This window comes from Eutrigla gurnardus, assembly GCF_963514095.1.
Source record: "Eutrigla gurnardus genome assembly, chromosome: 6".
Taxonomy (NCBI): domain Eukaryota; kingdom Metazoa; phylum Chordata; class Actinopteri; order Perciformes; family Triglidae; genus Eutrigla; species Eutrigla gurnardus.
In genome coordinates, this window is record NC_139920.1 from 26,245,878 (window position 1) to 26,269,640 (window position 23,763).

Sequence of the window (23,763 nt, forward strand, 5' to 3'; positions counted from 1 at the left end):
TGATGGAACAGTCCATTCTCTGTCTCTCTTTATAATCCCCCGTTGTCGTAGCGATGTATATCTCACATTCTGCTCATGTGGTATGTGAAGAGTGAGCCTCTGTATTAAGTATTTGTACTTCTACAACATCAGTACACCACTGGTATTTTCTCAATTAATTTAGAACTTTAATGCAAAATAGTCAGATTTTCTGAGAATCATTTAACGTTGATCTCAATCTGTCATTATGATGTATTCACTGATTATGCTTTGCATTAATCTGAATCTACAAACGTAGTACAAAGTAAAAGATGTGTCACTGACATATCCTTAATACTCAAGCAAAGTACAAGTACTTCAAAATTGCACCTAAGTACAGTATTTGAGTAAACATACTTGGTTGCTTCCCACCACAGCTCGCATGTATGATGTATGCCCACATTAAACCCCCCAAACCTTGAAGAATGTGCTGCTCACCGTAAACTTTTAACTGTGAAGTTCTTCCTCTATTTATTGTCAAAGTAAAGGTTGTGAGAGCATCTGTCCCTTTGAAGTCCTGGCAACAGACAATTTAAACACCGAGTGGATACGACTTTAAAGCTCCGGGTGGATAAAGGTTAATATACGTTTTTCAAATCAAAAGAAAAAGCATTAATTAAAAATCCCAAATTCTCACTTAAAAATAACCTTTAGCATGAACTCTGTCTGATGAATGACTCTTGCTCAAAGTACACGGTTCACGTTTCATGCCTCTGTTTTGGTGTAAAGTTTCAGGAAGGTTATTACTGTGTTTGGCAGCTGGAATTCTGTGCTTGATTTTTATAAGAGTAAACTGGCAAACACAAAAAGAAACTTTTACCAATGCTCTCTCTCTGATGGAGAGAGACGGATGGACGCTGTTCCATGGAAAGCAGCGTTACCATAGCAATCATCACCAGGGTAAAACCAACAACCGTCTGAATCCATATCAAGTTCCTTATTAGTGGGTGAACTATCTACTTTTAAGTTAAGGTTTTCTTGTCAAAAGACTTAAATTGGCCTGATACCTCAAGGACTCCAGTGTAATGAACATATTTCGTGGCTGTTTGTATGGATATTAATCTTTCATTGTCCCTCCAGATCTTCCTTTTTTCTTCCTCTATTTCCACAAGCCACTCTGCCTCGGTGGAGATTAGATAAGTAACCTTGAGGATGTTGGAGAAGGATGGAAGGATGAATGCATGTGTGTGTGTGTGTTCTCCATGAAGGAAACTGCCAACCGAATGTTTTGCAAGTTGTTCTCTGATAGATTTGACTATCAAATTAACATTTCCTCAGTCGTTAATCTCTGTAACGTCATGCTAAATATTTAAAGATGGAGTGTAATATTGTATTGTGTATATATGGAATACTATAAGTCTACAAACTTGATAAACAGGAAACATTTCCTCTAAAAAATGCTCTGCACACCATGCACATTACTTAAACTGCTGTAAATGACACGATTTGTATTTCCAATGACACAAAAATCTTTAGGGATGCCCTCAAACAAACCCTCGAGGGACATAATGCAACACCATTGTTCAATCTTTTCAAAGCCAACCGAAAAAACGACTTCAAAGGCTGCTGATAATTGGATGTAAACAAGAAGCGGCTCCAAAAAGTCCCTCTTGTGCAGCCATGACATCATGCCTGTAACAGGCGACGTCCAGTCAAGCATGTGGACACGTTTGTGCCAGTATGGGCACAATCATTCATCAAAGGTTAATTTAGGGATTTTTAAACACAATGCAGACATGCATAGAAAGATGAAACACCCCTCTCTGAAAAGAGGACCTGGCACCGGACAGCAGGATGGGCAGGCCGCTCAATGGCTCCTATTGTCATGCAAAATGTGCAAACTGAGCCATTTCAAACAGATCTTGCCGACAACACAATTAAACCATGGTGAATAAATAGACATTTGAAAGTTGAGTGGAGACAAAAGAACCTCGGAGACAGACAAAACAAAAAATTAAATGGGGGGTGGGGGCAAACTGCCATAATAATCTGGATTCTGGATTTAAAGATATGTGGGGTCTCTGTGTATGTCTTTTTCAATGCACATGAATTTACACTTAAAAGTGCGTGTGTGTCTTTGGTTGTGTGTGTGTGCGTGTGTTTGAGGTGGGGGGAAGAGCAGTTTGGGCTTCTTGTTAACCCATAAGAAAGGAGGCAGCGAGGTGGAACCGACAGGGACGTTGCACCACCCAAATATCGGTGTGCGTCTGCTGGCCTGAGACCCCCAGCTGGGGCCTCCGGCTGCAGGAGACGGGGGACAACAAAACAAAAAAAAGCTGAGACGAGGCTAGAATCGACCTTCTCTTGCCTTTCCCCCAGGGGTCCTGGAAAACGCTACTGCAGACCGGCTCAGGAAGCCTAACAGCCAAAGGGCAGATCAATAAGTACCTTCTGGCAGACACAGATCTGATTTGACAGATGTGCAAAGAATAACGGCCTTTATTTCACTATATCAAGGAGTACAGTCTACTGAATGTGTCTGTTTTTTGCTAACAGTAGCATTTTCAAGGTCATAATAAAGCAATCAAGTGGTAGGATTGATAACCAGTTTAAATTATCACGAATATAATGTATGTCTGTTTGTAGAATGTGTGAATGGTGTCTCTTGCCATACATCTCTGTAAGTGTACATCAGTTTTGCTCTGCCATATTCTCTCAATCCAGTTATTTCTTTGTACTTAATTGTCATGAATACTAACAAAGACACAACGAGCGTAACCTTCGAGACTGAATAATAACCGAATATGTTGTCCCCCTTCTCCGAGTCTACGCTGGTTTCTCACTCCCCTGTCTCGCTCCCCCTCCTCTCCCTGGCTGTGGGCATCTCCGCTGGCAGCAGCTCTGAGGTTTCAGAGCTGACTGGGTAGGCAAATGAGGAGTAAACAATGTGAGAGACGGGCAGACACACAGTCAGACGGCCTAACCACTGGAGCGAATGCAGGGGTTGTCTCGTCTCTGCTAGTCTGATCGGTGTGTGTGTGTGTGTGTGTGTGTGTGGAGGGGCACACTCAGGAGCTTGACAGGTCATCTAGCACCAAGAGGAAGGAGAGACCTGAAGCCCACATACAAAATCTGCATTTTTATATTCCTCTATAAACCTCTGCAGACTGAAGTTGCCCATATTTTATACAATATTTTCTATTTTGGTAGAAGGCCACTGAGAGATACGGAGATACACGACAGAAGCAGCGACTATCTTGTAAATATGTTGGCCTAGAAAAAACAATTATTTAAAGAGGTTGATATAAAAGTAATATTATAGCATATTAAAAAGTCATGTATTTACTCATGGTAGTATGTCGCAATAAGTCATGAAAAAAGTCACCATATAGCATGTATAAAAAAGTCAAAGTAAAGCATGTCGAAAAAAGTCATAGTAGGCTATAGTATGCTCAAAAAAAGTAATGAAAAAATCTGTAATATGTGTTGAAAAAGTAATAGAACAGTATGAAATGTTTTTAAAAAGTCACATTATGGTATGTCAAGGGATTTGAACCATCAACCATTTGGTAATTGAAGAAGCAGTTCTACTTATTGAGCTAATTACAAGTTTGAATACATACATACATTTTTCCTATCAAATAAAAAGTCATGGTGCAGTATGTCAAAAAAGATAATGAAAAAAAGTAATCTTAAAGTATGTTGAAAAAAATCATATTATAGAATGTCGAAAAAAGTCATGAAAAAAAGTCAAATTGTAGAATGTCGAAAAAAGTCATGAAAAAAGTCAAATTATAGAATGTTGAAAAAAGTCATGAAAAAAGGTAAAATTATAGAATGTCGAAAAAGTCATGAAAAAAGTCAAATTTTACAATGTCGAAAAAAGTCATGAAAAAAGTTACATTTTAGAATGTTGAAAAAAGTCATGAAAAAGGTAAAATTATAGAATGTCGAAAAAGTCATGAAAAAAAGTAAAATTATACAATGTCGAAAAAAGTCATGAAAAAAGTCAAATTATACAATGTCGAAAAAAAGTCATGAAAAAAGGTAAAATTATAGAATGTTGAAAAAGTCATGAAAAAAGTCAATTTATACAATGTCGAAAAGTCATGAAAAAAGTCAAATTATAGAATGTTGAAAAAAGTCATGAAAAAAGGTAAAATTATAGAATGTTGAAAAAGTCATGGACTGTGGAAGGGAGCCGGAGAACCCGGAGAGAACCCACGCTTACACGAAAAAATACTCTGGCGCCGCCACTGCCTTTGGTACATGTCACATCCCCCTCTCTCTCCCATGTTTCCTCTCTATCCACCGCTAAATACAAAGGTGTTTATGCAAGAAAATAATCTTAAAAAAAAAAAACCTTGATCATATTGTTAAAAAAAGGTCATGCTATAGCATGTCGAAAATTCACGAAAAAGTCAGTCAGAATATATTCATAAAAAAATATTTAAAATTGTTAAAGAGTCATAAAAATCGCTCATATCGCTTGATGCACCAAGTCTCAGTGTAGCGAGTCCAAAACAGCCATAAAAAGCCATGATCAATTTTTTCAGGAAAAAAAAAAGTCATACTATAGCATGTCGAAAAAAAAGTGAAAAATCGACAAAATTCATAAAATGTTGTAAAAATGATGTAAAAGTCCTAACATATGCTTCTATATCGCGTGTCAATCAAAATCTGAGTGTAGTGAGTGCAAAATAGTTATAAAAAGGCTTAGTCATATTCCCCCCCCCCCCCCCAAAATAAAAGTCATACTATAGCACGTCGAAAATTCACGAAAAAGTCAGTCAGGATATATTCATAAAAAAATATTTAAAATTGTTAAAAAGGCATAAAAATCGCTCATCTCGCTTGACGCGCCTAGTCTCAGTGTAGTGAGTCCAAAACAGCCATAAAAAGCCATTGTCAACTTTGACAACATGTCGAAAAAAAGTGAAAAATCGACAAAATTCATAAAATGTTGTAAAAATTATGTAAAAGTCCTAACATATGCTTCTATATCGCGTGTCAATCAAAATCTGAGTGTAGTGAGTCCAAAACAGTCATAAAAAGGCTTATTCATGGCAGGCAGGCAGGTGGTTGAGTGGTTAGAGTGCATGCCATTTACCCATGTCTGCATATATGCAGCAGCCTCAGGTTCGAATCCCGGCTGGAGATCCTTTGATACATGTCACATCCCCCTCTCTCTCCCATGTTTCCTCTCTATCCACCGCTAAATACAAAGGTGTCTATGCAAGAAAATAATCTTAAAAAAAAAAAGCCTTGATCATATTGTTAAAAAAAGGTCATGCTATAGCATGTTGAAAATTCACGAAAAAGTCAGTCAGGATATATTCATAAAAAAATATTTAAAATTGTTAAAAAGTCATAAAAATCGCTCATCTCGCTTGACGCGCCTAGTGTCAGTGTAGTGAGTCCAAAACAGCCATAAAAAGCCATGGTCAACTTTTTCAGGGAAAAAAAAAGTAATACTATAGCATGTCGGAAGAAAACTGAAAAATCGATAAAATTCATAAAATGTTGTAAAAATGATGTAAAAGTCCTAACATATGCTTCTATATCGCATGTCAATCAAAATCTGAGTGTAGTGAGTGCAAAATAGTTATAAAAAGGCTTAGTCATATTCCCCCCCCCCCCCCCCCCCCCCCCAAAAAAAAGTCATACTATAGCACGTCGAAAATTCACGAAAAAGTCAGTCAGGATATATTCATAAAAAAATATTTAAAATTGTTAAAAGGCATAAAAATCGCTCATCTCGCTTGACGCGCCTAGTCTCAGTGTAGTGAGTCCAAAACAGCCATAAAAAGCCATGATCAATTTTTTCAGGAAAAAAAAAAGTCATACTATGAAAAAAAAGTGAAAAATCGACAAAATTCATAAAATGTTGTAAAAATGATGTAAAAGTCCTAACATATGCTTCTATATCGCGTGTCAATCAAAATCTGAGTGTAGTGAGTCCAAAACAGTCATAAAAAGGCTTATTCATGGCAGGCAGGCAGGTGGTTGAGTGGTTAGAGTGCATGCCATATACCCATGTCTGCATATATGCAGCAGCCTCAGGTTCGAATCCCGGCTGGAGATCCTTTGATACATGTCACATCCCCCTCTCTCTCCCATGTGAAAAGTGCGGAGTTCAACAGCACCACCACGTCACGTCGTAACGGCATTCAGGCAGCTGCGATGACAACTGTCACTGATCTGGGTTCATTAACAGACTGTACTGTCCGTACGTAAACGTCACTCATGTGAGCCCGCTTTTCGTGTATGCTCGACACAGAGACAGCAGGCTACTAGTTTGTAAGCTACCTGGCTCTAGCAGTTCTTTTTGCTAGAGCTGTGCACCATCTGCATCTGTGCACCATCGAACAAGCCACGGTCCTTCAGATCATTAAACAGAGAGATGTAGAATTCCATTGATTCCCTTCTGAGGAAGCCCCACCAACTCTCTATTCGCTGATTTGCTGTGCTTGCCCCTTCGATGTAGCTGTCAATGCTGGAGCCGTCTTGAATGTTGCGACGGAGAAAACGCTGAAAGTCTCTGACTTTAACATTCTCTGTGCCCCGGTCGCCTCTGACAATCCTTGGAGAACCACCATATCTCTGGACTGCCTCCATGTAGTAGCCTCCGATGATTTTTGGATCACTGCTGGTAGTAAATGCATTCATCCAGATAATTTTCCGGGAAAACCCATCAATGCAGCCATTGATACAGATACCAAATGGCTTGAGTTTGTCATAAGAGTCCAAGTGCCAGATATAATTGGGCCCCTTTGCAAAATAGCTTCGGCGATGGAGCCGTCTCCTTCCTCTGAGTTCAACACCCCTCGGGTCAAGTTCTTTTAGAATTAAGCGAACCTCTTCTTTCTTTACGTGAAGTCCACTCTCCTTGCATTTTGTGTACATCCACCTATATCCACAGAGTTGGCCAGATGTTTGTAACTGTTCGTTAATGAAATTAACTACGCGATCCAACGTGGCGTATCCCTTGCGCCGAAACAGATTACAAGACTTTAAAATTCGTTTTAAATGTCTTTCAGACACAACATAGCGGTGACGACTTGCAAGCAAAGCAGAAATGTCCTTATAATGAAGTCCCAAGTTAAAATATAGCCGAACTAACTCCTGTACTGTAATTTTCACACATAAAACACAAACCAAATGCAGTGGATGGTCTCCCAGACATCATGCGGGCATGCGATACTTTCTAAAGTATCTGCGGCTCACGAGAAAGTATCTTGTGAGCATGAGAAAAGTATCTGGTGCGCACGAGAAAAGTATCTGGTGCGCACGAGAAAGTATCTGGTGCGCACGAGAAAGTATCTGGTGCGCACGAGAAAGTATCTCGTGAGCACGAGAAAGTATCTTGTGCGCACGAGAAACGTTTCAGTTTTTCCCCCCCCCCATGTCCCAAGTCATGAAAAAAAGTCAAATTATAGAATGTCGAAAAAGTCATGAAAAAAGTCAAATTATAGAATGTCTAAAAAAGTCATGAAAAAAGTCAAATTATAGAATGTCGAAAAAAGTCATGAAAAAAGTCAAATTATAGAATGTCTAAAAAAGTCATGAAAAAAAGTCAAATTACAGAATGTTGAAAAAGTCATGAAAAAAAGTCAAATTATAGAGTGTCGAAAAAAGTCATGAAAAAAAGTAAAATCAAACCCAGGACCCTCTTGCTGTGAGGCGAGAGTGCTACCCACTACACCACCGTGCAGCCTGAAAAAAAGTAAAATTACAGAATGTTGAAAAAGTCATGAAAAAAAGTAAAATTATAGAATGTTGAAAAAAGTCAAATTACAGAATGTCGAAAAAAGTCATGAAAAAAAGTCAAATTACAGAATGTCGAAAAAAGTCATGAAAAAAAGTCAAATTACAGAATGTCGAAAAAAGTCATGAAAAAAGTCAAATTACAGAATGTCGAAAAAAGTCATGAAAAAAAGTCAAATTACAGAATGTCGAAAAAAGTCATGAAAAAAGTCAAATTACAGAATGTCGAAAAAAGTCATGAAAAAAGTCAAATTACAGAATGTCGAAAAAAGTAATGAAAAAAAGTCAAATTATAGAATGCCGAAAAAAGTCATGAAAAAGTCAAATTATAGAATGTCGAAAAAAGTCATGAAAAAAGTCAAATTATAGAATGCCGAAAAAAGTAATGAAAAAGTAAAATTATAGAATGTCGAAAAAAGTCATGAAAAAAGGCAAATTATAGAATGTCGGAAAAAATCAATGAAAAAAGTCATAGAATGTTGAAAAAATTGTTAGTTTTAGTATTTCCAAAAAATTCATGAAAAAAATTATATTATAGAATGTCGAAAAAAGTCACGAAAAAGTCCAATTATAGTACGATGAAAAAAGTAATGAAAAAAGTCATAGAATGTCAACAGTTACTTTTTATTTCCTTTTTAATTTTCATTCCACACTAATTTTCTCAGGACATTTTTTTTCTGACATAAAATACTAATACTCTCTGTAACATTTTTAATGGCACACTCACTACTGTTGCGTCTGACATTTTTACATACCATGGTGCATTTTTTATGGCATGCTATGCTATTACTGTTTCATGACTCCGGATTCAATTTGACTAAGTAACCAAAATGTGTATTAAATGTAAGCGTATTGAAATGGACCATGGTTAATTAAAATTTAATGCATGCATTTCATGTCATGTTCTGGGGCTGCATCAAATGTCTCTGAGCCATTGGCCGAAACTTTGCTCTACATTCACACAGACGCTGCGAAGCAAAGAACAGTTGCAGCTTGAGATTATCCTTTTATTTATTTGTTATAGGTTTGCAAGGTTTGATACCATTACATTCAATTAAGGCTAAATTACTGATCTCGCTGTGGCATGTCTTCCGAAACCTTTAATAAAATGATGAATCGCTTTAATAAGTGGCCTTATTGCAAAAACAGTGTCTTGCCATTATAACTTGACACTGAGGTGTGAAACTGCAATCCAGAGGCTGATTTTTGTAGACTTGTTCCAACATTGAACTCTCTCTCCCGCCCAAGATTCATTTTACTGCTTCTATTTCTGCGAGTCTGTGCAGTGAAGACCTGGGGCTTTGAGAGCGAGAGACGTGAACATTGTGACATCCAGCCGGGATCGGGTCATAGTAATAGGTGTTTACACAATGGAATAATTACCCAGTAAATTACAGGGAGGGGAGGGAGAGGGGGGAGGAGACTTGACAGTCAGAGAGCTGATTGTTCAGCGTCTTGTTCAGGTCTTTGCTGAGCTCAGCTCTCTGTTTGATTCCTTGTAGCCTCTTTACCATAGACTGCACTCCAGCTCGAACATGCAAACACACATCTGATCATTTTACTGCTATTTGCCTGCCTTCAAATTGCCCATCAAGACACAAAGAAAGCTTGTTCCTCTCTTCCTGGTAGTGGAACCAGTCTGTGATCAAGTGGTGGAGTTAGTCTATTTACTCAACTGTACTTAAGTACAATTTTGAGGTTTGCCCCCTAGACCTATGAGATGGTTTAAAGATAAATTTACACTATTCGTGGTAAAAGAAAGTGGTTAAACAATCCAATACATCACAAAATATTGGAGAAAAAACACAAATGCATTAATTTTTTTCGTTAATTACTTCATGAACCCATAGATTTATATTGTGGGCCTTTTCCAAGCCCTATATACTGGACAACTAACTAATTATATATAAAGCAGATAAAAGTAGCTCCACATTAACTAATAGCAAAATTCCATTTACTCATGAATTAATAATTTCATACTTTGATACGTTAATTGCATTTTTGCTGATGATCCATCAGTGGGGATAGAGGGACGTGGTTGGTGTATTGGAGTATTTTTAAATTGTTGTACTTTTACTTCAGGACAGCATCTGCGTACCTCTTCCACAGTTTCATGAATGTCCAGTTGCCTCTTTGGCAAATGGCATTTTTAAGATACCTCCCCCCCCTCTCCCATGTTTTTCTCCCCCTTACAAACAGATGTGGGAACGCCGTCTGAAATATGCACCCTGATAAGTAACCATTGTGATCTCCCGTCACGTCACAGAGTCAACACGAGGACCGTTTTCATTCACAGGGAAAATCACACAAAGGCTTCGTCCACCGACCGTCGCGATGAGCAACAACTGTGGGCCGAGAGGAGACGAGCCAGCGGACATTCCAGGCAAGCCTGGCATTCTTGGTTTCATGTGGTACAAAATGTCTCTTCCTCTTTGTCAAAAGACACAGCGAAGCCCTTTGTGAGATCTTTTTTTTAATATATAATTGCAACTTCCTTTGACTCTCATTAATAAAACAGATTAATTCCCAGTTGGGTTGGAGTCAGGCTCAAGGAGGGGGATGCTGAAGGTTGGGGGGAGCAGAGAGGGTTGATATGTTGCCTGAAATGACACATCCATGCACACGCACACGCACACACACACACACACACACACACTCACACACGCTGCTACAACCCCCTCTCGCTTTCCTAATCAAAAGCCCCTTTCCGCTTGAAGAGAGAGAGAAAAAAAAACTTCAAAAAGCATCATCCATAGCCTGATGAGAAGCTGGAGTATGGCAGATGTAAACCCACCCTCTGGCACACACACACATACACACACACACATGTACAGAAAGACACACCAAACAGAATTATGACAACAAGCCACATGCATGTGCGTGTGTGTGTGTGTGTGTGTGTGTGTGTGTGTGTGTGAGGCGACCCCTTCTGTTGCACCGTGTCCGGCTGACCACCTCCAACGAGATGTGACACCGAGGATGAATAATACAATAGAGAGATCCTCGGACGTGTCAGCAGCATCTGTCTCTGTCTGCGGCTGACGTGTGTCATCCTCCCTCCTCATTCAGAGCGGAGAGCGCCGGCTTATAGCAAACTAATGAAGCGGACACACGCCGTATTAACACACACTCTCGTGCGCGCACGCACACGTATGGAAGGACGCACAAGCCGGGTGCAGCCCTGATTGAACGAGGGCCGCCGGGTGGATCCCTTCTCAGAGTCCCTCAAACTCTCCAAAGAGCCTCACTCTGCTTTTGTCACACAAAACATGGGATCTCATGAAAAGGAAACACTTCAAATGCTTGCAAGCAAAAGAAGCCAAAACGGTTGTAACTGAACTGAAAGTGGGGTTTGTTGTGGTTTTCAAAGGAGGCAATGGTCCGAACGCCATGCTCTGATTGGCTGACAGGTTTCCCAGAGGGCAAAGGGAAGGATGGTGAAAAGACAGATAGAGAGAGAGGAAGGAGGGGTAACAGATATGAGAACAGACATGGAGGAGGAAGAGATTTGCTTTGCTTGAACAATAGTGCACCTTTGTTTGTGGTGGAACAGGTTCTTGTGCAAATGACAGAGCTTTCATTGGAGCTTGTGTCACATTATCCTACTTAATGCGCTTTATCACTATGCCAAGACTCTTCGTCGTGTTAACAGACTGAAATAAGACCCACGGATAATACAGCTAATAAAATAACAAAAAAAACAAAGGCAAACACATGCAGTGTGTGTGTTTGGGTGGATGTGTTTACGGTGTTTAGTGCATGTGTGTGCACGCCCAAGAGTGATTACACCGGCTTGGCAAATAGTTTCTCTTCTGTTGCACAACTTTCTTCCTCAGACGTGATGAGAAAGCTTTTAGCTGGGAACAAAGTCATCGGAGGCGTGCTGCGTTCACAGTCATCTGCCGAGAAAGCAACATTCATCTGGATCTGGTCCTCCAGCTCAACATGAAACCTCGCCGAGTTCGGCTGCAGTCTTTATTTGGATTAGACCATTATTTCACAATTATTGGTTCATTTGCATTATTAAATGTTGAATTCAAAACTTCAATATCAACATATTATCGTAGCTTAAACTGAATATAAAGTAGTTAAAATGAGCTCCACCTTGAGTAAATATTTAAATTATTTCTTACACATTAATAATGTTTTGCTGAAAATACTTCTACACTTTTTTAAGTTTGATTTTAAAATGAAGGACTTTTATTTTTTGATGGAGTGTTTTCACATTGTTGTATTTCTAGTGTTACTGTGAAACAGGAAGTGAATAGTTCTTCAATTGCATTTAGACTGGAAACATAACACCCCCGCTACCTTTTTATCAAGATAAAGAATTGAACGCATCTGCAGAGTTGAAAACGTGTTTAAACTTGTGCATCCTGCAAAAATATTCTGTGACATCGTATTTCTTTTGTTTCAAACAACGATCAACACTTTCATGGACATGTTGAGCTCTCGCTGAAGTGAAAAAGTCAACACTGTCTGGTTCAGACCATCCACTAAGTCCCAGAAGTGTCTGCGGTACAAAGAAGACACCACTTCCTTCAGAAAAACATTCAAACAGCAGTTTGTGTTTCATGCAACACATATTTGGTGTCATTTCCTCCAAACTGTCGATTCAGCACATTTGTTTTTGCAGTGTTTTAGCTTACAGGGCTTGTTTGTGCTTCTCCATTTGATTTCTACATTTTTGAGAGATCCAATACTGGTCCCGCAGAGTGGGACCAGTACTGTGTGTTTAATGGTCGTAATGATGATCAGTTCATTTCAAATTCAAAATCTTTCTTTCTGGCACACATCCACCCAGCGTTGTCTCATTCTGGTGTTTGGTGTTGCAGCAGTTAGCGGCCCCCTTTGCTTGTTTGGCAGCGTCTTCCAGCCCCCCCCACCCCCACCCAGCCATCCAACATGCCAGCTCTGGTGGGAGGCTGGCGACAGCTCCGTTCCAGCTCCTAAATCAGAGAGGCTGTGTTCAGATCCCCCGTAGAGCAGCAGCACACGAGTGATGAGCTCTGCTGCGCTCCGCTCTCACAAGATGAAAGAGTGAAGTGCTGAGGAAGCTGCACAGTTCTATTCTGTTTGTCCATTTTCTGCTGAGTCCGTCAGACTTTTCCAGAAAACATTCCTCCCATTTTCTCCTCCATCAGCTAATATTACATTCAAGGAAAGATAGAAAAAAAAGACTGGCAGGGGGGGGGGGGGCAAAGAGCACTGTGGCGGTTCTCGCAGAATCATCGAAAGGGGAAATATCAAAGAGGACGGAGATAAAGAACACAAAAAATATCTTATTTCGACGGAGAAAGCAACTTTTTCTCGGCTTTTGATGATGTTCATTCGGGAGTGAAGTGCATCACCTCGGGCCACGTTCTTGGAAAGGGACAACAAATCCTCACGGGGAGCTCTTTGGAATAATACAGGAAGCTTTAAGTGCACCATCAACAAAAGTGCATCTGCTTTACCTGATATAATGAGACCCTAAAGCTTCTACTCACTTTAGATTCACTTCACAGCGCTGGCTGGTTAGGGGCTTCCTGTAAGCCTTTTGTTCCCTTTTTACTCCAGACGGCAGGGTTTTTTTTCCCATCTCCCGCTGCCATTTTCTTAAGAGCAATGCACATGTTCCCCAATGTACTTTCAGCAGCAACTTTTGATGATGGCAAGAAACTTTTTTACACAAAGCTCCCATTGGTTCTTTCCAGGGGAGAAAAACCTCGCTGCTTAATTTGCACCACATCTTCGCAATTCTGACATGGTTTTCCATGCTAGCTGCCAGGAGGCTATTTGCCTTGGCAACGCCAGCGTTCGGCTTTAGGTATAAAAAAAGAAAAAAAAGTGTGTGTTTGTGTGTGTGTGTGAGGTTCTTTCTACTTCTTTGAAAACGAGACCTCCCACACTGCATCGGCCTTGAACAATAGCCCACTGCATCCTGAAGTTACTCATGGAAAAAGCTTCACGCTGTGGACCTAACTGAGCTGATTATCGCACAGATGGAGAATTCCCATATAAAACTGTAAAGGGGTCCACGTTGGTGATCAAACGAACTGGCATTCAGACTAAAGGCTCCATATATTTTTTAAAGAGTTTCTTAGAATAGCTCAACATTTTGTGGAATAAAACGTATTTACTTTCACGAGGAGAGGAGGAGGAGACGATGGCCGCCACTATCAATCTTCCTGAAAGCAACTATGCATTTAATCCCAGGAAAAACATCGAAATGATTCGTCTCCGTGGAACTCAAAGGGACCAGCATCTAATGTGTTTGCTCTTCTGTGGAACGGCCCTCATCTATCACAACGGTGGCATTCATCACTTCCCGGTGCATTGTGATCGCCACACAAGCACACGGGAGTGAAACTGGACAGACCGGACGGTCACTAGGCTGCAGATGACTGCAGAATGCAAATACGGCGAGCACAAAGAGCGAGTCAGCGCCGAGCACACTTCCTTTTATAATCCCTCTCCCCCCCTCTTTCAATTCACCTGAGGCGTCTCTCCTGGCTGGAACAATAACCCTCCCCGTCATCTGATTTCTACCTGGCGTAACCTCCTCCCCCTCCCCCCAAATGGGACTTCCTTTGTGGATGCAAGATCTGCTGAGCAGGCTGGAGGAACAATGATTCTCATTCACCCGAAGCTATGAAGCTTCACTCATCACACTTTACAACCCGTGAGAAATATCTGAGGAGACGTGCTGGTGTGAAGATGTTACAACACACAGTTGTTTCAGGCCACAGACCTTTACTGTTCTGTGTTTTCATTTATCACCAAGTTATCTTTTCCCTTATCTAAGTGTCTCCCTTTCAACTTGCCGAAGAGTTTACGTAAGCAGACCTGGCCGAGACACGTTATCTACCGGCTATCTTCCTGTAATCACCTTGGGTGTTAGCGCAGAGGACAGATAGCGGTGGGACTTTTCAACAAGAGGATCTTTGTGTCAGCGGTGTTTGAGGGGGTGGTGATGAAACAATATTCAGATAGGCGGCCATGAAGCACATTCCATCACAACATCACTTGGAGGTTGAGGAGGATGTAAGACGGCTGAAAAACATCGCAGGTTACCGTGGCGACCCTCACAAAAAGGGTCGCGAGATAAATCCGAGGGGGAGAGAAAAAAAAAGTTTTGGAAATAGCTCAGCAGGTGGATTGATTGCCATTAAAATGTTGTGACCTTTGACCTACTGCCACCATGAGTTTCACATTTGTGGCCTCTTATCATCGGTGAAGTTATAATATTCACACCTCTTATGCAACGAGTGTCACAAGTAGACTCCGCCTCACTTTGAGGGGTCTCGAGCCAACGAGGTTGTGCACCCCTGAGTTTGAGTTGTGTTCAGGCTGACCGCTTTAAACAGCCTAAAGGCCTCATTCCAACATGCCAGGGGGAAAAAAAGGGCAGAGAAGCTGTTGGATCTCAGCAGAAGAGCAAAAACAAATAGCAACCGACTGCTGACACAGAGTCTATCAAACTGAGATTTGTCTCAGCGTTTTACGAGCCTGCGGGGCCGTCTCCGCGGACCGTCTATTTGTTTTAACTTTTGCGGTGAAAAGTGCCTCCGACGCAGAATAACAGCCGCCGAGGACTCCCGACCTGCAAACTGCATTACATAGAAATGCCTCGGAGCTGCGAGGCGGTGAGAGAGGACCGGAGACGGTGGATGAGAGGGGAAGAGACAGGGAGACATGGAATGGGCAGAGCAGTGGAAGGAGCGAGACGGAAACAAAGACGGAGGAAAATGCAGCTTCCCTCCACGGGGGAAGCAGCCTGGAAAAATAATTGTTGAGAGGAGACAGAAGAAAGCCACTAATGACAGCAGACAATAAAAACAGGCCACTACTGTAGCGTCTTCCCAGCCAGCATGACAATAACACGGGAGCCGGCAGGCCTGCTCTTAGCCAGGTCTACAGAGGGATTGAACCAGCCACAACCACAGCACCTGAAATAGAGCTTTGTCTGGGAATAGACTGTTATTAGTCGTCTACACACACGGTCAATAACAGTTGCTGCACCTCCTAGACACCGAAGGACGGCCGGGCTGCTGGCTGATTGGGTGGCCGGGATGATTTCTGACAAGCGGTGAATAGAAATGTAAATATTGAGACTTGTATGTTGCATGTGGTCGTTGTTGGAGGAAGAAATCCCTGTAAATACTAATTTAATCAAACAGGAATCATCGCATGCTCGCCTTCCGCCTCAACATACACGCAGCAAACCAAATCTTTGTGTTTGTCGGATGTGATTTAAAAAAAAGTCAAAAGACAGCAAAGATCATTTCAACTTTTTTTTTATTACTAAACTCTCTCTAAGGCAGCAGTTTGTGTCCACAGGTCGTTCTAACGTCTCGCAGTGAATCAAATAAAATGGTAAAAAAAAAAAAAAAAAAAAAATCAGTTTTGATGTGTGCTACAAACGTCATTAGACAGCTCTTGGTAAATAAAAGTTCACAGACAATAATAATAATAATAAGCATTATACACATTCATTTTCCCCTTCAAGTATGCTACTATCCAAAGTGACTAGTGTAAAATTGGCTGAGGAAATAAAATATGTTCATGATTATTTACACATTACAGGTCTGTTATGACGTATGAGTGTGTATTTAACAAAACAAACACACACACACTCTCTCACACACACACACACTCTCACACACACACACACACAGTGACGTGACTGGGATTTAAGCATTCATCAGTTAACCAAAAGAACTTTTAAGACGTGAGTCCATCCAACAGCAAGGCAGCATCCACCTCTCCTGTCGAGGTGACGTCTCGTACCTGGAGCAGAACTGAAGTGCTCTTGCACCATGCTTTCCTGCTGCCTGGACATCGCTCACACAGAATTAAAGGAGACGCTTTGAAATAAGAAGACAGGAAGTGACAAGAAAAGTCTTTCTTAACCACGGAAATATTAGTTTGACAAAACCGTCTCAACTCGAGCTCCATTTACAGCTTTTTTTCCCAAGCTTTCAACCACATTCCATGGTCTTCATTCGCAGATTGTTTTGCTCACTGGATCAGCAGCATCGGCTCAAAAACAGATAAAGATGATAAAGATTTTATGGGGGGTAAAAAGCTTGTGGGATGAGTTGAGATTGTTTTGTCAAAGTGTGGAAAAACACATGTTTTATAGGGCTCCGCCCACTGAGACCCAGCAAGCGTGTTCACATGCATATTGATATTGTACATAAACACAACTGAATCAGATGAGCTAACATCCTGATAATCACAGATACAGACGCCACTTTAAATCAAAACGTCGGGGAACTTCAACCAGTGGATTGATTGTTTGCATTCTGGGTTCAAAGTGATTATCGGTGTCTACATAGACGTGTAAGATCTGTGACCTGAAGCAGAATATGAGCTGGACTACGACGTGCTGTAAACACACATGTTGTGGAGACTCTCTGGAGGAAGTTTGACACGTGACAGCGCTCTGTGGACGACCACATAGCAACGGCACGTCCTTCCTTCGTAGGAGAGCACGGACAGGAACCCGGCCAGCTGCGTCTTTGGTTTATCCAAATGAAACAAGCAGATGGTTTGTTTTTTTTGCGTTTTTTTTTACGACGGCTACATAATCTTGGTGAAACATCACGACAGAAAGACGACAGACCTCCGTTTTCAAATGCTACATCGACACATCGGGATATTAAATATGCACAACTTCATTTTCCACCAGTCTGTCCGAAGCATAGAACCGTATCGTACATACGCACCCATGTCCGTTTAAATGTATGTACACGTACCCACCAAACAGACTTTTGGCTGCGTCTTGATGCACATCAAATATCTCTGTTCCTACCACAAGAATATGTAAAAGGGCAGCCGGTGCAGAAGATATCACATCCAGTATGTACAACAATATACATGATATACACAAACACACAACCTGCTCAACCTCCAGACAAGACAAAAAAAGCTCTTCTGACACAAAACACATTAAAATGTCAACTACTTCATTATTTAAAGGTTCCTCGCGTATATACAGAGAAAAAACAACAACTTCATACTTCTGTGTGGAAAAGATAAGGACCGACATTTTGGAGAACAGCCGACAGTCATTGTTTTTTCTGCAGCACCTCTGTCACTTTTCTGTCAGGCACAGAGATTTAAGACTAGTGAAATGTCATCAGCAATCAATAAAACACGCCGTCGACGAGACCTCGGGGTCTCAATTAAAACTCCTCAGTCATTTCCTGACTTGAGTGAAACATAAGGACCGACTTCCATGAACGTAAAATGATTTTTTCTGGCCACGTTTGTCCCGCGAGTCTCTAGAAGACTCAGCACACGCGTGTGCCGGTGTGAAGAATGTGTATGACATCACATGATGAGTGATGTCACCTCAGTCGTGCTCCAGTATGCCGTCATCGTCCCGACTTAACCGTTTACAGTTAGGAATAACACACTTTTATTCTACTGGACCAACTAGTGCAAAAAATCATGAAGTTATATTTTCTATTAGTATGATGATGGATTAATATTTTCAGTGCATATCAACTCTGTATAAAATTGCTGTGGTTATTCCTGTGAGTCTAAAACCCAAAATGTGTCTCTTTTCTCTGCCGACGCAGTGAGAAAAGTGGATTTTCCAATTAAAACTAGGATGCATTTCTCAAAGATGGGTGTGAAAAGGATCGTTTTGTGAATTATCACAAACTCAGTGAGGCCTTTTTGATGTCTGAAGGGTACAGAACGAACTGAACGCTCATTTCCTGCTAAAAGTTTGGGAAAAATACCCCCGAAACTCTGAAGGTTGAAGGCTAATTTAGTTCAAGTGCATGTTTCTGTATTTTCTTTTCTACCCAATTACCGCTTATAACCACTGTGGAAGAAAAAAAAAATGAAACTATACTATGTACGTGTGAAATGTGAAGGAATAGACCCAGTGCACGGATAATGAGCACGTAGTAAAACCGTGGTGTTTTTTGAGAAGAGCTTCTAAATGAGACTCATCTTGCATAACTTTACAGACATAATAAAAGGCATCCCTGACTTTGTCTCACTCTGCATGAGTTGGTAGAATTTGCAACAAGCTGAACTCTCCCTTAATTGGAATGAAGCATTTTTTTTTACACAACAGCCTGAAACCCCCCGTTTGTTTTAGGTTTCACAATCAGCGGTAACACCAGAAGTGTACTCCGTGGTTCAGGCTTCTGTAATACGGTTAAAAAAAAGAACAACAAAATCATTTTGACATCAAAATAATACACATTTAGTCCGTAAAAGTTCATTCATTAGTCTGGAATGGAGTATTTACACTGTGCAAATGAAACGCTGAGCCCAGAGCGCTCCGGTGTTTAAGAGCCGGCTCATTTCTGACTTCCTGTTGAAGCATTTCTTCAGGTTCCAGGTTCAGGAGAAGCAGGCGGTGAAGGCCAGGGCGCCATCGCTGCACATTTCACTTCCTCAAGCTTCACTCAGCGGCCTGACCGGCGTCGAATCCTTCTGTCTTTGGATTGGTTTAACTTTATTTAAACCTTTTCATTCACATTACAAGAAGCCTTTGTTTTGCCAATCGTTTCCTCCTTGTGCTCGTTGTCCTCTCGTCACTAAAAATACAAATTAAAAAAAACCGTTGCAGCTTGAAAACAAAGACGGGCTAGCAGTGTTAAAACAGATACGTCAAATGTCTTTCTTCGTGGGCCACTGAAGTGCTGACAAGGGCTTTTAGTCCATCTTACAAACCCTCAATGCGACCACACTAAACAAACCGTCGACATCACACTATTGCATGTAAGTGGCTTCCTGGAATGGGACACCAGGGAGCAACGATCCCACAGCTCTTCGATCGGGACTTTAGAAGAAGATGACGTCCTCCTTGGTGAGATCCTCCGCGGCGATCTTGTAAGGCGGCGGCGGCGGCGGCATGCTGTGGCTGTGGGCGAGGCCGTGAACATTCACCTGGGCCGGGGCGTTCGGGCCCGGCGGCTGAAGGTGGGCCTGGAAGTGGAGGGAGCCGGCGCTCTGCGAGTGGGCGGGGAAGGAGGTGAAGGGGGGCTGCGTGGAGGGCTGAGGATGGGGCTGCACGGGGGGCTTCTGAACATTTGGAGGGTGGGAGGTGCTGATGGAGGAGGTGGACTGGGTGTCGGGCCCAGCATTGTCTGCAGGACTGAGTTGATCTGTCACACACATACAAGAAAGCCTATTAGAGAACAAGGGATTACTTCATAAAAAGGCTAAAAATAGCAGCTGATTCATCATTTGTACCCGTTTAATACAGCTGGGCTTAACTGGAATCCACTGCCCTGAAACGCTGCCAGTGTTTTTGTTTGTTTTTGTTTTTGTCAGCGGTAATTGAGAATGAGAACGTGGGATTAAAAGCGTTAAAATGCCTGTGTCAGCAACGCTGCCTGCCATTAATCACAGTGAAGCATGTGAAATTGATAGGTGTTTACTCAGGGTGAGGCCGGTTTAAAAGCGCTGGAGAGGGACGCGATCGGGTGGAGCTCGCTTTGCCCAGGTGGAGAATGTGTGTGTCTCATGTTTGTGTCTGTGAGAACCGCGTTTAATAATGCAGCTGGCAAACCCAGACGAGAGGAGATTGGGTTTGGGAGGAGGAAGTATGCAAGTGTGTGTGTGTTCAGGAGTTTGTGTGTATTATAAAAAGATACCTGCGTGGTGATGCAGGGGAGGAGGCTGAGGAGGGGGTGACAGCGGGAGCTGCTGGTGGGGGCTGATGGAACGCTTGGCCTTGAGGGCGTTGTCATCTCGGGCGGACAGCTTCAGTGGCAACATCTGCTTCATATCCACGGAGGCTGAGAGGGGGAGGAGGAGGAGGAGGAGGAGGAGGAAGAGGCAAACAGAGAACAAAGGGGATTTAACCGTGAAATGAGATTGCCTTGGTAAAGTAAAGCAGCCTCGCCCCTCCACTATTTGATAAATCAGAGGGCTGACCCAATTAAGGCTGCTAATGTGACCCAAATGAGCCACTTAAATCACGCTGATCAGGTCAAGCTCAAGTCAGGCACAGATGGCTGATATATCAATGAAGACGACGACGGATAGCACAGCACGGTTACTCATCACCTACAAGACCCAGAGAGAGGAGAAAACCTCATGCAACACTCTATGAGAAAGAGTGTACTTTCATTGTTGTTAGTTAATTAATGCAGTGTAACAAAAGAGTGAGAGAAAAGTCACACGCTCCACCTCGTCTGTTCGTCGGACACTCCTGCACTCACTCCCTTTGTTCCCTTTGTCAGCAGGGCAGCATCATGTTATTACACTTTAGATGTGTTCCCATGATAATAACAGTTATTATAATGCCACACGTGCAAACATATGCTTGTAAAATAATCATTATATTAACTATGTTAATAATCTATTAATCATTTGAGTTATATTTCCAGAAAATTTGGCGTCCAGCTTGTCAAATGTGAGAATGTGTTGATTTTCATGCCCTATTTTGTCGTAAATTGAATATTATTGAGTTTTTGGGGAAAAGTGATAATGATTGAATTTTGATGATGTGACCTTGAGCTGTAGGACAACATAGTGGAGGTTGTAAAAAAAAATTAGGTGCCATAGACCACACACTTATGAATATTTATATGACTTATTATAAACTCCATGTACAGACGTGTGTACACTTTAAACACTGATTCTTATCACCAGGAGATGTTTGTATATATATATATATGGGGATGGAAAGCAACGTGAAACTCAGAGTCTGGGGTGGAACTCCTTACCGGTGCTGTCGGTGCGATGTGAGGCTTTGCCGATCTTGCCTCCTTTCCCTTTGCCGCTGCTGAAGGCGGCCAGCTTGGTGGGGATCTGCTGCTGCACCCCCACCAGCTTGTGCTGCTGGTTGGTGGTGCTGAAGAGATGGAGCGGCACCTCCGTCTTCAGCGGCAGGGTGGAAGAGCTCGCCTCCCGCCGCAACATCACCTCGGGGCGCTCCGGATAGTCGGCCGGTGACACCGACATGCTGCTCCGCACCAGGGTCTTGGGAGGGAGGGGCAGGTCGGGAGGTCCGGGGGAGGCGTTGAGGCCGGCGGACATGAGGAGCTCCCCGTTCAGACTGCCAGACAGAGGAGCCACCTGGAGGAGGATACCGGACGTTATTTGCTGCGGTTCGTTCTTCCAAATGCTGCAAACATCATCACACAAGACTTCAAAATCAGTTATTCAAGTTCAGAAAGGACGGCGTCCAAAGTCTGCACAGTGATATTCATATTTGTGGTCGGCTTCAGTTTGGAATCACGAAACATGAAGGTTATGTGTTGTATAAACAGCTTTTGTTAGGTATTTATGAGAGTATATTTCTGCAGGAAAAACTTAAAACAACCGCTTACAGAAGACACACACGCACAAAGAGATACAGAGAATAAATGGTCTGTGCGACACCGTGTCATTACAGAAACACAATCTGTTGAGGAGCAGAGTATTTATGGGCTACAGAGGGAATCAGAAACACATGCGACTCTTTCTGCTGAGCACGCAGTTTGGTAACAGGCTTCTGATGTGTTCCAAGAGACTCAAGGACAATGCACACACACACACACACACACACACACAAAATGAGAAACATAAAACCCTCAATAGTCCCTGTGCACATAAAGGCGTGTCTAACAAAACAGGCAGGGCTGTTAGACAAGCAGAGGAACAAGAAAATGACTCTCATGACATCAGTGGATAAAGAGACACAGGCTGCATTGTCCACTTGATTACTAGACGGAAGGAAAGCTGATCTCGAGATGGGGTCGACTTTATCATCCCATCTGCATTCAATGACGCTGACCAGGAGAGATTCCTGCAACAATGGAGCTCCATTATATAGTTTCATGACATGAACCATAAACAGTCATGTTTCCACCGTGTTATCACAGAAAGACACGCTGAAAGGATCAGATATGGAGGTTGGATTACAAGTAACTAAAGTAAAAGGTTTCCAGAAATGATGCTTCCCACTTGTAAAACAACATTTAACCAATGAGTTTGTTTGGTTAAAGTTACATTTAAGTGCTTTAAACTTTTAACTCAATATGAAAGAGTCGATTTAATACTGATGCCTCGATATGACCTACATAAGAAAACGAGACCCTCGGCGAGAAGAGCTATTTCTATATATTAATTCTTCAGCCTCTTTTGATCTGCAGGCAGAGCTCTGGCAGGAGGCGGAGAGAGAGAAAGAGCTGTGGCCGGCAGCAGCAGCAGCAGCAGCTTCGACTCTGGCAGGAGAGCCTCGCCGCTCTGCCAGTCCCCGCAAAGAGGCAACATCGACACCCCGCTGCTGGAGGCGCTGGCCGTATTGCTGGGCCCGCTGGAGGGGAGGAGGACCAAGAGGACCAGACCACAGACAGCGCGAGGCAGGCTGTCAGACCTTGCTGCAGTAAAATGAGAGGTTTTCTAAAGGGACTCTGGTGTGCCGAACCACTTTTGTCCGCAGCGACTGCCAAAATCAACAACAACAAAAAAAAAAAATATGAAAGCCGCTTTGCAGCAGCTTTAAATAACAATCATGAAAGCCAACATCAGAGAGCTCGTGACACGATGCACCTCCATCCGTTCAAAAGGATCATATAGATCACACAACTAACGTTCCCTTTTATAATTGCGGTGTATTTGACCTCAAGTATTGTCTGTTACTGTTCTACTTGGTATGCAGTCCACATGCGACATGATCGATGATGATGCAGAATACTTCCTGTGGAGAGGGGGAACGCATGATGACAGGGTTACAAGGCGTGAAGGGCAGTCTGAACTCTGTGTGTGTGTGTGTGTGTGTGTGTGTGTGTGTGTGTGTGTGTGTGTGTGTGTGGAGACTGTAGATCCCCCAGGTGTAACAGCAGAGCATGACAGGCCTCCGAGGCAGAGAGGGGCCCTCCAGTGGAAAAGTCTCCATACTTCCATCCCTAAATCGTCCTGTCTTCTTCCCCTCCATCATGCCCCCCCTCCCTCAGCGCTCACTCATCTTGGCACACAGATGTTGCATTTTTTCCCCCCGGAAACAAGGTGATCAGCTTTAAGCGCCACAAACAGCAGGTTTCCGCGGCAGTAAACCGTGCGGAGGCTGCGGAGCACAAAGAGCCCTGACGG

General features: G+C 42.4%; 1 protein-coding gene across 1 annotated transcript in view; it reads right to left on the minus strand.

The window, feature by feature from the left end:
- Window positions 1–15,991: 15,991 nt before the first annotated feature.
- arhgef18b (rho/rac guanine nucleotide exchange factor (GEF) 18b) overlaps window positions 15,992–23,763 on the minus strand; it is a 35,851-nt gene continuing 28,079 nt past the window's right edge. Inside the window, exons 29-31 of the mRNA XM_084011231.1 lie at window positions 21,414–21,765; window positions 20,337–20,480; window positions 15,992–19,844 (exon numbers count right to left, since the gene is read on the minus strand). Coding sequence (XP_083867357.1) covers window positions 19,522–19,844; window positions 20,337–20,480; window positions 21,414–21,765 — 819 coding nt within the window. The 3' untranslated portion in view covers window positions 15,992–19,521. The remainder of the gene's footprint in view (window positions 19,845–20,336; window positions 20,481–21,413; window positions 21,766–23,763) is intronic.